This window comes from Emys orbicularis, chromosome 16 (genome assembly GCF_028017835.1).
Source record: "Emys orbicularis isolate rEmyOrb1 chromosome 16, rEmyOrb1.hap1, whole genome shotgun sequence".
Taxonomy (NCBI): domain Eukaryota; kingdom Metazoa; phylum Chordata; order Testudines; family Emydidae; genus Emys; species Emys orbicularis.
This window is the reverse complement of record NC_088698.1, coordinates 27,948,086-27,962,431: the sequence shown is the minus strand read 5'-3', so window position 1 is coordinate 27,962,431 and position 14,346 is coordinate 27,948,086. Positions and strand designations below refer to the sequence as shown.

The 14,346-nt window shown below is 54.1% G+C and overlaps 1 protein-coding gene across 1 annotated transcript in view; it reads right to left on the bottom strand.

The window, feature by feature from the left end:
* The window catches only part of CUX2 (cut like homeobox 2), a 219,916-nt gene that overhangs the window by 14,961 nt on the left and 190,609 nt on the right, over window positions 1-14,346 (bottom strand). Inside the window, exons 10-16 of the mRNA XM_065417817.1 lie at window positions 13,661-13,765; window positions 10,843-11,034; window positions 9,564-9,622; window positions 9,009-9,057; window positions 8,806-8,905; window positions 6,885-7,544; window positions 3,099-3,200 (exon numbers count right to left, since the gene is read on the bottom strand). Coding sequence (XP_065273889.1) covers window positions 3,099-3,200; window positions 6,885-7,544; window positions 8,806-8,905; window positions 9,009-9,057; window positions 9,564-9,622; window positions 10,843-11,034; window positions 13,661-13,765 — 1,267 coding nt within the window. The remainder of the gene's footprint in view (window positions 1-3,098; window positions 3,201-6,884; window positions 7,545-8,805; window positions 8,906-9,008; window positions 9,058-9,563; window positions 9,623-10,842; window positions 11,035-13,660; window positions 13,766-14,346) is intronic.

The following is a 14,346-nucleotide window of genomic DNA, read 5'->3' as shown; positions in this document are numbered from 1 at the left end:
GGTTCCTTGAAATAAGAGGAGTTGAACAGTTTCCAGATGAAGGGGTAATAACCTGGCTGACATCCAGTAGCTCAAGCACTAGACTGCGAGTCAGGACAACTGGGCTCTATTCCCGAGTCTACCACTATGACCTGCTCTGTTCTCTTGGGCAAGTCACTTTGCCTCACTTTCTGCTCCCACCTTTTCTATTGTCTATCTAGATTGTAAACTCGCTGGGGCAAGGACTCTCTCGCACCACGTGGCTGTACGTAGCCTAGCACAATGGGGCCCTGATTTCAGCTGCAGCCTGCAGGCACTACCATAATACAAATAATCATCTAATTCTGAACGTTGCTTTTGACCCCTCAAATTCTACAATTCCCATTTTAGGATTTTTGCATTTAATTTCCTTGCCTTTTTAAAAAATTGCCTCTGCTTCATATCATTAGCATGTAAATCGTCCCAGTCTGGATCTTGTGTTCACATCTCGTTGAAGTTAAGGGGGTAGGGGAGTTTCCACACTGGCTGCTATTGTGTGACTGGAGTCAGTTTCCTGCATTCCTGGATGAATATGGCAGCAACCTATCTGTCTACATGATGCATCTTGTATCTTCACAACGGAAAAGGATTTCAATTGTTTTTAAATTCTCCCATAACTCAAGCCCAGGTGAAGAGATTTTCCTTGAATCTTCTTAATAAAATTCACCTTTGGGCACACATCTATCTTAAAAAATGTCAGCTCTATTGGGATTGATTTTTAAAGTCACAGGCACACGAAATCAGAGAGTTTGTCTGGACATAAGTGCCCAGAAGAGCGTATGTTTTGCCAAGCATATATATAGCCAGCGTTCTATTTCTACCACTGCAAACTAAACCCCATTAAAGATTATGCCAATATGCAAACATGTTTGTTTTCCCTGTCTGCTTTTCCACCATTCTCATCTAATTTCATTCTTGGGGATTCTGCTCTGTCAGCAGACTACCTGTTTTAAAGTATTTGACTTCTTGTCATTGACTCTGAACACAGCTGGTTTAATGATTTCTCATGCCACATGGATCGTGCATTCTCATTTCATCATCTGTTTCAGGGGGAAAAGGTTAGATTTGAAGTTTTTAAAAGATCACATACTACAGCAACTCAATTTACATTTGCCCTTGTGCAGGCAGGGAGGTGAAGCAGCTCTCAGAACCAGGGAAAACTGTTTCCTCTCTAACAACATTTAAATGGTTTGTTTTCATTGCTCTCCTCTACTGTCACAAACTTAAACTGAAGGTTTAATTTTTTATTACAACTGTGCATATGGATTCGGCAAAATGACATTGTCTCGGTTCTACTAAGAATCAGATCCAAGCCAGTAGCAAGATAATGTCACTCCATACTAGATTATTCTTCAAAGACATGAAACTACAAGGAAAGCCTAATTATGGAATTACTTCCAGAATCATGCCATGTACATTGGCCAAACTGGACAGTCTCTATGCAAAAGAATTAATGGACACAAATCTGACATCAGGAATCATAACACTCAAAAACCAGTAGGAGAACACTTTAATCTGTCTGGTCATTCAATGACAGACCTGCTGGTGGCAATTTTGCAACAGAAAAGCTTCAAAAACAGACTCCAATGAGACACTGCTGAGCTGGAATTGATATGCAAACTAGATACAATCAACTTAGGCTTGAATAGGGACTGGGAATGGCTGAGCCATTACAAACATTGAATCTATCTCCCCTTGTAAGTATTCTCACACTTCTTATCAAACTGTGTGTACTGGGCTATCTTGATTATCACTTCAAAAGTTTTTTTTCCTCTTACTTAATTGGCCTCTCAGAGTTGGTAAGACAACTCCCACCTGTTCATGCTCTCTGTATGTGTATATATATATCTCCTCAATATATGTTCCATTCTATGCATCCAAAGAAGTGGGCTGTAGCCCACGAAAACTTATGCTCAAATAAATTTCTTAGTCTCTAAGGTGCCACAAGTACTCCTGTTCTTTTTGTGGATACAGACTAACACGGCTGCTACTCTGAAACCTTCCAGAATCAGAGATGCTTCTATGCCTGTGTCCAGCAGAGGGCAGCATACGCAGCATACCTTTCAACAGACCTATTGGAAATGAAGCGTTGAATTTTATACATACCATGCTCAGGGCTAAGTAGTTCAAAGAGCACCAGGGAATTCATTTTAAAGGGACACCTCCAGATTAAAAACTCTATGGCCAACACTTTCCAACCTGGATGCTTAAAGGTAGGCTCCTAAATCCATATGTACGGTCGGCACCTCCAGTTTGGTACCCAAGTCGGACAATTTTGGCCTAGAAGGTTTTCAAAAGGAACGAGTGACTCTGGGCTTCCAGCCTGAGACATCGTAAACGGGACTTGGTCTTCAGAAAGTGCGGAGCAGCCACCGTCTGGCAGCCAGACCCCACTAGGCACTCAAAATGGTGGAGCTGAAATCACCAGACACTTTGGCAAACCTTTTGCCCCTACCTGTGCACAAACTAACCCAGGGGAAGAAATGGAGAGCGTGTGTTGGGTTTTCAACCTCCCTGGGGCTGCTCTATTGGTGGCATTTCCCCCCTTGTAGGGGTTTTTCCAGCTTACCAATGCCGAGGGGCGGGTTAGTTTCCCTTCCCGGCTCTCTGTGTGTGAACACCGAGCTGCAACGTGGGACGCAAGGAAGGCAGGGGACTGTTCCCCGCTTTGCTCGGCTTGGAAGGAGCAATAACCCTCGGGGTGGGGGACACACCATCAAACTGCCACAAAGCTGCCTCCCCGCTGGTGCCCACACACGCGAAAGGGTACCGGGGCTACTATTCCTGTTCTCATTAGTCATTAGCTGTGTGGCTGTCCGATTCACGCAGCCGAGCCCTCCGTTCATTGCCTCCTCCTGCACCTGCAATAGTTTTGCTCATTTACCACGTCCTGGACTCTGTTTTCCAGGTGAGGGATCTCCGGCGGGAAAGAACAATGAGAGAGAAGTGGGATCCCAGGCACTGCCTCAGCTCACAAACATCGCTTTGTCTGCTTGGCGGCGTAAATCCCTGGTACGCACTGAGGATCGCACACATCTGTGTGAGGGAGCTTCGCCTGGCTCCGTGATTTCCCCACCTACCTCCCTTCTGAGACTCAATCTCCTTCTTCGCTTGTTCCAGGATACTTTTGATGGCATCGTCAGAGCCGGTTTCTGGAGTTCTAATCCTCGGCGTAATGCTACCTGATCAAAGAGGCATGATAACAGATTTGTCACTTGCGCTGTTTTTACAAGCTCAACTTGTATGTCAGGAAGTATTTACGGATGCTCATGTTCAGTTATTTTTAGGAACGCCGGTTTTAAGGAAACGTCACTCCCCATTAGTCACTAGCAAGACTGAAGAGAGGCCAGGTAACTGGCTGTCAGTTTTCGCCTCGTTCACTTCCTACACCATGCAGCACGGCCTCATCCCCCCCTCCCACCGCCCTCTCGTTTGAAGGGCATTGAAATCCCATTCGCAACAAAGGCAGGACCACACAAACGGAGCAGGGCTGCTGGAGTCAGGGGGTGGGTGTTCGTACATTGTGAATTAACTTCGCTTCTGGGGAAATAAACTCTAGGGGGATTTCGCAGCACTGTGTTCTCAGCACTGCTTGACCAGGTGGTAGGGGCACAAGTGCACGAGGGGTTAATCCCGGCTCAGCTCCCCCTCCCCCTGTGCAGGTGCTGAGGGGAAGGGCTATATATTGGTGGCCTGGGAGGTACAGGAGGCAAAGTGCCTTTGGAAGCCTCGGGCTTCACAGCCGGGGGGGTCATAGGGCTGGGCTGGCCCCCACTCAGCGAGTCTTCTGCTTTTGTGTTATAACCGTTCTCCCTGCTGGCTGTGACTGCGCCCTCCTGCTGATCTTCCCCCTGCCTTCCTCCCTGTCACTGGCAGAGAGGCCAAGGGCCCACTGGGCCATGGGTACCGAACTACCAGGCCTGCTGTCATCAGGAAGTCAGTGATCAGTGTTCGTACAGCACCCATCAGGTGCTCCGATGCCTAGATACCACAGTGATGGGCCCAGGAGAGGAGCTAAAGACCTGCTGTTTGCTAACATGCCCATTCTGGGCCTTGGCTCAGGCACACGCTGCCTTGTCTACACTAGACTCACAAGCGGTGCTTTGCATGCGCTGAACTGGTCAAGCTAAAAATCTCGTAGGGAGCCTGAGCTGTACCTCAGCCTGCTTAGCGTGTGTCCAAGGCAGGGCCCTGTCTGCACTAGGCTCGTCACACCCGTCAGGATACGCCAGCTAACGCATGTGAAAATCCCTCCTCAGGCCAAGTCTAGCCCAGGCCCTGGCACTAAATAGCGGCGTTCAGTCTCCACAGTCTGAATCCGGTGCCTAGATTGAAAACGGCGTGAAAAGCCTCCACTGAACCGACATTCCTACGGGGCCTTTCAAAGGAGCTGCCAGAGGCCAGGCTTCAGTCCCGGATAACGCCCCTGTGCCTTTCGCCTCGCCAGTGAATACATCCGTGTGCTACAGGCTCTCCCAGGAATGGCCCAGCCCCTGGATCTTACACCAGCAACACGGCAGCAGGATGCTTTCATTTGTTAGGGTGGCTGCCCGGGTCTGTCTAAACCCTCCAGCCACACTGACAAACCAACGGCTCTCACAACCGCATGCAGTTTTCAATGAGCCTGACCATAACTGGGCTTGGATTCCAATCTGCTCAGAGGCCACGTGGGTTTTTATCTTCTGTGATTCCACAGTACGTAGATCAGGGCTTGTGTACCTGGGGGAAATTGACCAGCGGCGCTAGCGAGGAATAGCTATTGCAGAAGACCTCTGCCGGTATGATTTAGCTATTCTGGAATAACTCCCCCGTGGGAACGCTCTATTCCAGGGACAATTACTCCGAGAACAGGTTAGACAAACACCTGTCAGGGAAGGTCTAGGTATACCAGGTCCTGCCTCCATGTGGGGTGATGGACTCCTGAGGTCCCTTCCTGCCCTACGTTTCTCTGGTTCCAGAGCAGCTCTGCTGGTCAATTTCCCCAGGCAGACCAGCCCTTAGAAACAAAAAAACACTTCCCACCACTCATGGCTCCTGAAGCAGAATGAGCCAAGTGGGTCTTATCTTGATTGCGGACGTTACCACTTGAAATGCTAACAGATGCAGTGGCGTAGCCCCTTCTCCCCCACCCCCTTCCTGTAATGTGCCTACGGTATAGCAAAGCCCCAGGAGCTCATGTGACTTCTGCGATACCACGCACCATCTGGATAGTAAAGTACAGGACTAGAGGCCACGGGAAGTGTGGAGAAGTTAAGTGTTTGCTGAGAACTAGGACAGAGCTATTGCTGCACTAGGTGAGTGCATGAGCTGCGCACCCTCCAGTCCTCCCCTGGACCCCCTATGGACTCTGAATGCTGCAGGTTTGGGGCGGGTACCTTCAGTTCTCTGCTTTTCAGGCATCTCCATCTGCACCGCCTGGGCCCAGCTTCGGCCCGGCGGGCTGAGATTTCTAACGTGCCTGGTAAATTCTCATGTAGGTCATTTTGGGAGAGAGATGAAGCCAAAATGACGGTGCCGCACTGATTTGACACACGCCCCTGGATTGTGCCCAACCAGGGTTAGCGCAGGGGGAGCTGTGGGAGGATCAGGGACCAAGGGGTTCAAAAGGAGACATCTGGAAAATGCTGCTAGTCCCAAGCCCCAGAGGACCTGAGTCTGCTCTCGGTCACAGCAGCAGCAGGCCAGTGAGTCGCTCCAGCGTCTCACACAGCGAAATCCACAGCCTGCCTGTCAGCGGGAGGAGAGAGGCTGCAGCAGGGCAAAGTCTGCAAGGGACCAGGGCCTCATGGACAACGGAGCAGCAGCATCTTGAGTCACTTTATATTGTCTGGTCAGGGTCCTGCCCCTTGTCACACAGGAGCCAGAAGATTCTCTCCCCACTGAGCTGTACATAGCAGATGATGCTAGGTGAGCTGTACCCCGCGGCGTTCTGGTTTGTTCCTGGCAGAGGGCACAGATTCTATCAATGGCTTTAGCCCAGTTTGAAACGGCGTAGTGTCATCTGGTGCGTTTTTAGGGATCTGAGTCGGCATTTGTTCAATTCTGAATGGCCTGGGAGCCACGGGCAGCCAGGCACTAGAGAAATACAGGCCGAGTTCAGCTCCTTAATAAAAGTGGCCTGATTTTGTCCAGAGATGCTGAGCACCTGCCTATTTCACATGTTACTAATCTGCAAAGGCAGGAACATCCCATCCTGCCTCACAGCAAAGCTGTTTGGTCTTGTGGTTAAAGTACAGGACTGAAGAGCCAAGCTGCCTGGGTTCTAGTCCCAGCTCTGACATATACTGTGTGTGGCCTGAGACAAGTCGTTTCCCCTCTCGGTGCCTCAGTTTCCCCTGCTATAAGCCAGGGCTACGGTTTCCCTGGCTGAGAGTGTTTGCAACACTCCCTTGCATGGAGGTGCTAGAAAATTGCTCAGATTGTTTATTAAATAGCTGAGGTCTCACATCAAGACTTTGTTATTTTGACAAAACATTCTCCTGCACATTGATTGGGACTCCCTGAAACATTACCATGAATAATTAAATGCCACTTGTCAGAAGAAATGAATAAAGCGCATTCAGCGACGCAGCCCCTTCAGGTTTGTTTTCAATCATTATTCGCCAGGCCCCAAGCCTCCCTCCATGCCCACAGAAGCCAACGGTGGCAGGCGCTCAGCACCTCGCAGGATCGGACCCTGGCCTGCTGTTCACGGGCGTTGGGAATTGGGGCTGTGTTTCCTTCCAGCTGCTAGTGCAAAGCAGGGAGTTTTCCCTGGGTCTTGGTGGGCTATGGAATCACCCCCAGCAAGGCAAAGTGAAAATCCCAAAGCTGCCCCCCGCCTCAGCTCATGCAGCGTGAGAGCCGACCCCCTCCAGGCCACTCACCTCGCTGGCGCACCTGAATGGTCCTCAGCGCCAGCACGTTCTGCTCATCGGAGAGGAACTGCTTCATCTTGATGAACGGCTCCTTCCCCTTCACCGTCAGCTTGCGCCAGGGCTTGGGCCTGGCCAGGATCTCGCTGACGGAGCCCTGCGAGAGCCCCAGGACATAATGGCCAAAGACGCGCTGCCCGATGTTGTGTTTCAGCAGCTGCTCCTTGACTTGGAAGGCGATCTCGGCCGTGTCCAGCTGCTCCTCGTCGGCCGAACTGGCGCTGTTGCCTTCCGACTGGTCGCTGGGTGGGCTTGAGTCGCTGGCGGGGGCAGTGTGGCTGGGGTTGGTGGGCAGCGGGGGGCCTTTGGCCGTGTAGAAGGGGGAGGGGAAGGCCAGCACACTGCCGTTCTCGCTCTTGTATGCTGGCGGCACCATTTGCTTGGGGAGCAAGGCGTCCGTCGGCAGCCGCTCGCCCGCAGCCATGCTGGGGAAAGGGGACAACGAGAAAGTCCTCTGGGCTTCCTGGGCCATGGTGGAGGCCAGCAGAGGCTGGAGGGGGCTATGGGAGGCAGGGTCTTCCCCGGGGGGCTGAGAGAGCTGCTGGGGAGAGGGGTAGGACTGGTCCGTGCCCATGGAATCCTTCACCAACTCGTCCTCAGAATGATCCTCCTCTAGAGACGAGAGAGAGAGAGAGACACACACACTATAGCGCAGGGCGTTTGGGTTGGGGCCGGTGCTCCCAGCCAGGCAGCAGGAACTGTGATACGCCCTTTGTCGCCGGCATGGCCGCACCATTCAGATCCTCGCTGTGGCTGGGACCAGGGGATGGGGTGGCCGAGTGACTCCAAGCTGGGTGGAGCTGAGCCCTATTTCGTTGAATCCAGGCCACATTTGGCCCCGTAGGGGCTGCCTACACTGCGATTAAAAGCCCGCGGCTGGCCCCTGCCACCTGACTGCGCTGTAGATGTTCGGGCTCGGCCTGGGCGAGTCCCAGAGCTCGGGCTGCATCCTGGGAACGTCTACACAGCAATTAAATCGCCGCGTAGCCCGAGTCAGCAGGCACGGGCCAGCCGCGGGTGTCGAATGGCAGTGTCGACGTACCGGCGGGACAAGCCCTGGCTGCACATGCAAAGGGAGAGGCCAGCCCTGCCCCAGAGATGGGGATGACAGCTGAGGAGCTCCTGCCATCAGCCCTAAAGCAGGCACAGCTGGGGGAGGGGCAGCGCCGAGCCTGGGCCAGCCGGCCCGCAGGTTTTCTCAGGCCTTTGCCCGACGGAGAGCTGTGCCCCGAGGTGAATCTTGGGACAATGGCTGTGCTGGAGCCCGTAGAGCAAAGGCAGATGGACTCTGCACCAGTGCCTAGAAGCCTCTATTGCACCGTCTGGCCAAAGAAGCCAACACACCTTACAAACGCGGGGGAAGGGCTAGCAATGAGGAAACGGCAGCACAGGTGGGGAAGGACGGTCTTGGGGCTAAAGCAGCGGCTTAGGGCTCTGACAATTTGGGTTCTCTCCACAGCTCTGCTACAGACACCTTGTGTGAGCTGGGACGAGCCATAGCCCTGCTCTGTGCCTTGGTTTCCCCATCTGTATAATACCCCTCCCCTGCCTCGGGGGGTTGGGAGGCTGTTCTGGGATTTGCTCAGCAGTCTCGGATAGAAGGAGCTGTCCTTAAGGCATAGCAGTTTCAAGGAACCAAAGGGAAGTAGGTATCCAATTCCCCCCACAATGTCAGTGACTGGCCCACGGATGAGTCGATGGGAGAGTTTGCAATGGAACCCAGGAGTCCTGCGCACACCCAAGGACGGTTACAACCGTTGCATTTGTACGTGTTTAACAAGAAAAATACATTGGTGGGGAAGGATTATAAATATAAAACCAAACAATGAAAACTGCACCGTTACAATAAAAAAAATAAACCCGGCGGCCCTACCAGTGTTGGCTAAGAGCTTTGGCTTTTCCAAAAGGTATTTCTGGGATGGATAGAAAGAGTCTTTGTCTAGAAGCAGCGCCTCGTCCGATTTCGATATGCTCTGAAAGAGAGAAAGCAGCGGTTGGGAGTGTTTATCGATTGCCTGGAGAGGAAGGACTTCGCTACCGATTCTTAGCGGTTCCCGAGCAGATTCCGGCACTTGCCTGGGGAAGGCTGCAGTTAGCAGACGCCAGCTTCATGGCCTTCAGGATGCTGGGAGAGAAACAAGACAGGGTTAGTCCTGCTGCTAATTCTCCCCCTTGATTGCCAGTCAGATCAAAGCCTGACACACAGGGAAATGGCTCGCGAGGTCTGGACAGGACGTCCGCTCCGTCCCCTCCAAGCACAGCCGTTGAAACCGGGGGAAGGTTTTTTAATTAACAGCTGACGTTTCCCAGCAGAGCTACCGGCACAGAGTTTTCCTGCCGTGCTGCCATCGAGCTGCCGAGCTCGAGGTGATGTGACATCCTCACTGCGTATCTGCGGGTGACCTCCATGGGCCCAGGGTCAGGAGGCATCAGCTGGGGGGTTCGGCGGCTCTCTGCCTTCGGTGACAGGCTGGCAAGTGTGCTACAGAGCTGAGGTGCCTCCCAGCCGGCAGCTCCGGGGAGACGTCTGGGGGAGCCTGGCTCCACGCGGCTCAGAGCAGCCTGCGGGGCTCTCAGCGCTCCCGGGTGCACACACACCAGCCAGGCACGTGGGCAGGGAAGGGATCTTACCTCAGCTCCGTTTTAATCTCCTCGTAGTCAGACTGGGCCTGCAATTTTTCTTCCAGCTTCTAAACAAGGAATGAGAGTGAAACAAGAGTCAGACTTGCTTGGTCTTTCCCCAGCTCTCAGCTCCACGCCGGCTAAGGATAGTCCAGGAGCCTTCGCTGCTAGAGCTCCCCCACATTGCCTGTCTGCAGTCAGCCAGCGCCCCAGAGAGCGATGGAACAGCACTTCCTCCCCGGCGCTGACCAAGCCTGGTGAGCCTAGGAGACAGACCCACAGCCTCACAACCGCCGGGCTCCGGTTTGGGCCAAGCGTCAGTCTGGGGCCCTGTGACATGCAGTACGTGGTGCCCATGCCGTGCGGTGGGCAAGTATAATTTGCAGAGCGCCCAGCAGCCCCCGTTAACGTCAACGGTGAGGATGTCTGAGAATCCAGAGCCATCAAACCCATTAGCCCAAGTCTACGAGGTGGTTTAATGACTCATTTCCCCTCCCTCAGTCAGCCCCTTACAGCTGTGGTCACTTCCTCCGGACGGCGCATTGAAGGTGCACAACACGATCCCTTTGAACTGACGTGCATGAGAGGCTCTGTCCCCTTCTTGTGTGCGTGCGTGCGTGTGCGCAAAGAGGAGAACACGCACCGCTAATGCACAGCGGCAGCCTTATCATTGCCAGGGAAGGCCATGCGGCCCACATACAAACTAAACTCACCCAAGGGGAGTGGGGACATCTAATGACGGTGATTAGTATGTTGGGGTGTGTGTTGTGCCCAGCATTGTGCCGGCAGGATAGCTAATCCCCTCAGGTGAGCGGGAGTTCATGGGCGGCCCAGCTACCCCCAAAGAGAGGGGCTCAGGCCCACAGCTGGTGCAGCCTGGCACAGCTCCATTGGCTTTCCTGGAACGAGGCTGATTTACCTCAGCTCACGCGCTGGCCCACGCCCTGGCACGTTACTCGCTTTGAGGGAGATTCTCTTTCGGCTCCGGCAGCAAGGGCCTGATTCTGATCTCACTGAACCCATGGGACTCTCTTGACTTCTGCGGCGTCTCTCCTGATTTACCCCACGTCACTGAGATCAGAATCAGGCCCATACAGCGGATGTCCTCGTCCCTTGGATTGCCTCCGGTTACAGACCCGCAGGGATGGATTTCCCCAGGGGAATCCCCTGCGCCCTGCTCAGCACTTCACTGTGTGTTTTGCAGGTGCCCGAGGGGGCGAGGCAGCCATCCCCCGCTGGAAGGCCGGAGCCTTTGTTCCTACTTGGAGGGACAGAAAGGGGCACGTACCTCGATCGCTTCGTTCTTGGCCGTGAGCTGCCGCTCCAGGTCTGCGATCTGGTTGGCGGAGGACTCTTCCAGCTCTTGCAGAGAGTTCTGGAGGTGCTGAATGTCCTTGAGGAGTCGGAGAATCTCCCGGTCCTTTGCCGCCAGCGCAGCCTCGAGCCTGGGCCCTGAGCACAGCGAATAGTTCACTTTATCCTGCAAGGAGATCGGGGCAGCGTTAGCCGTCCAGCTGCGTTGCCTTGTGCTGCCCTGGGATTCTGAGCAGAGCAGAGCCGGGCTGGCAGCCCGAAAGCTCCCGATTCCAGCCCACGGGTTATTGCGAAATAGCCACTGCACGGTGCTACCTGCTGCTCCCCAGGGGTCACTGTAGCTCTGCCTCGTGGCTGGTTACACTCCGTCATTCGAGGCAACAGAACCTGGCGTGACCCAGTGCCCTACGTCAGCTCAGCTGCTCCATTTCAGCAGCTGTCTTGAACAGCAATGGAGCCCCTGGGCTCTGTCTCGCAAAGCACAAGTGCCAGCTTTGGCTTCGCTCTGGTTAGCTGCCAGCTTGACAGCCTGTGGGCCAGGGTATCATCCAGCCAGCTCCGAGGAACCAGATTTCCAGATCGTTTCTGTTCCCAAGGTTCCACCTGGCCTAGCGATTTTGGACACACGTTTATGGTATTACAGGGGATCGGGGAGCTGCACTATTCCTTGGGTGGCTTTACGCAACCTTAGCATCCTCCCAGGACTGGGCTAGTCCAGAGGTTGGAGAAGCCCCTGGCATACCTGAGACAAGCCTGGAAGTCAGTCTACGTTCCAGCAGCCTCCCTGGCATGCCCCACACTGCAGCCCGGCCACTGCGACGCCAACCCTCTGCCCCAAGGCTTGCAAGGGGCTCCTCGAGAGACAGCCTTATGGCTGCCGTCCGTCCATAGTGCCTGCACCGGGGGAATCCCAGATCCCTTTGCACCTCGCCAGCCCTTTGCCATGGCGTCAAAGTGCCAAAGCAGGGGTGAGATCGGAGATAAAAAGGGAAAGTCCCCCAGCTGGCAAGCTGTGACACTGCGCAGGGAGGGGCGTTGCCTAAATTCTGGGGGCTGAAGGGGGCGGGGGGGAGGGAAACACGAGGCCAGACACAGACACGAGTCTAACTCGATGTCTCCACACTAGCTAGGGGATGATTTGTTGCTGAAGGACTAAGCCAGGGCAGCCTCTGCTGGGCAAGGCCTTCTATTGACAGAGGATATAGATGGAAAAATAAACAGATATTTAAATAAGCTTCCTAGAGGCAACAAACCAGCTGGAACAAGGAAGCCAGAAGCTGGGAAGGAAAGCACCAGGAGTGTGTACACATATATATTTGTATATGTTGGCTTTCATTAATAGTGCGTGAACCCATCTTTACAAACCGCAAAGATCTGGGGCTCAGGCTAATTAACATTCCTCGCGCAGTGCGTGGGACCCAGAATTAATGCTTGTTTCTGTCCCTCGAAAGGCCTGATGCTGTGAAGTGCTGAGCTCCGGGAACTCCCATTGCTGGAGCAGGGGGTGCTCAGCGCGACGCAGGATTGGGTCCTTGGGCTTTTATCTGCAGCTCTGAACTCAGAAGACATGGGGCTTGATGCAAAGCCCAAGCGATCCCATTGACTGCAGCGGGCTCTGGATCAGATTTGCCAGCAGCACATGCATTCTTATCTACTGCAACAGGAACCCCCTTTGTCCCCAGACATGTGTAACTGAGGCCAAGGCTAGGCTAGGCAGGGTTTGCCGGGATTCCCATGCTGGTACAAGCTATACTGGCAAATGTATTCGCTGGTATAGCTGCATCTCCATTGGGAGGGTCTGCGGGTACAACTATCCTGGTATAGACCAGCTCTACCAGCAAACCACAGACGAGGCCTGGCAGAAATCCAGGATTCAGCCTAAAGCGCTGTCCCCTGGGACACTAAATCCATCCCAACAGAGCGAAAGGTTGGGAGGGGAGAGGGGGACGGACGTGGGAAAGCAAAACTGCTACAAGCACCAAAGACGTTTCTAGCTCCTCTGGGAGCTTCTCTGGAGTTTCCAGCAGGAGGTTCTGCTTGGGCTGGCATCTAGTCAGCAATAATCTGACATTTCCCACCCGGATTCTGTGCAAAGGGCCCATCCACAGCTGGGGAACGCCGCTGATTTGGGAGCAACAGAGTCTCTTCTACACGACCCGCATAACATTAGAACGGAGCCAGAGAGGGAGGGTTTACGAACCCCCCTTGGGACAAAGGCAGCCGTATGCTTCACAGGGATGATTTTGTGCCATTGGCAGTGGCATTTTACCTGTCTGACGATGGACTTATGATGTCTAATTGGATGGGGACACACACACACACACACACACACACCTTACACAGTTCCTGCTAGCCAAGGCCCAGATCCCCAAAGGTATTTAGGTCCCCATTAGGCACCCTTGAGGATCGGGGCCTGAGCTCTTGCGCACACTCCATGGCCCGCTTGCTGCACTGGCTTCCAGCAGCAAAGGTGCTTCATTTATCACCCTCTGGAAAACCAGGTCCTTCCGAAAGCAACGACGGGCTTCCTGTGCCACTTCTCGGCTATTTGCAGGCGCATGCATGAAACCCAGCCCATGTGCACAGGCCACGTGGGCCCTGGCACAGGGAAGTTTTAAAGAGCACTGGAAAACCATGGCCCTCAAAGTTTCCTGCGCCCCGGGCTGCAGACTCTGGGTCAGCTCCCCAGCTGGCGTAGGTCGGCCTGGCTGCAGTGAGGTCTATGGAGTGAAGCCAGTTTCCCGCAGCCGAGGCTCTGACTGGCTGAGCGCCGTCACACTTCTGTCCCTTACCCCGCTGGGTCCTTGTGGAGAGCAACAGGCCAGGTGAATGGAACTATTTACAGATGCGAGCTGCTCCCGCAGACTCTCCACCTCCCTCTGGGCTGCCTCCGCTCGCTGCAAGGGAAGAAAATGACGCGCGTCAGCAGGGCTCTCTGTTCCGCTGAGCTGGCCAACCAGGGACGCGCCGAAGGCTCTTCCTGTGCTGAGCTTTTCGCCCAGGCCTAAAGCTGCGTGGCCGTGGGGGGGCCGCCCTCGGTGCTTAATGTGTAATGAAAGAGGTGCCGGGGCTTAAGCAATTGTTTTTACTTTCATAACTGGTGCAGCAAGCCCAGCGGCGCCGGGGCCCTGACCCGTCAGGCCCAGCAAGCCCTGGCACAAATTAAGCACTGGCCACCCTGCGATAATACCGAGGTGGGGTCAGAACAACACTACAGCAACGACCCAGGCTCTGGGTATGCGGAGCCCAAACCGCCTTTGTTAAGAGTCTAGCTGCTGCCCGCCGCAGTCAGGAAGCGGACGGTGAAAGCCCGACGAGGTGGTTAGCAGGGCAGAGCGTTCACCCCTAGCGAGTGCCCCGTCGAGGGGAAGTTTGCCTCTGTGCGGGTGAGAGAACAGACCGCCTGTATGGGCTCACTGTCCACATGGATTTCAGCTAGCCAAGGGCAACAGCCAAGAAGTGCACAGGGTTCCCAGTG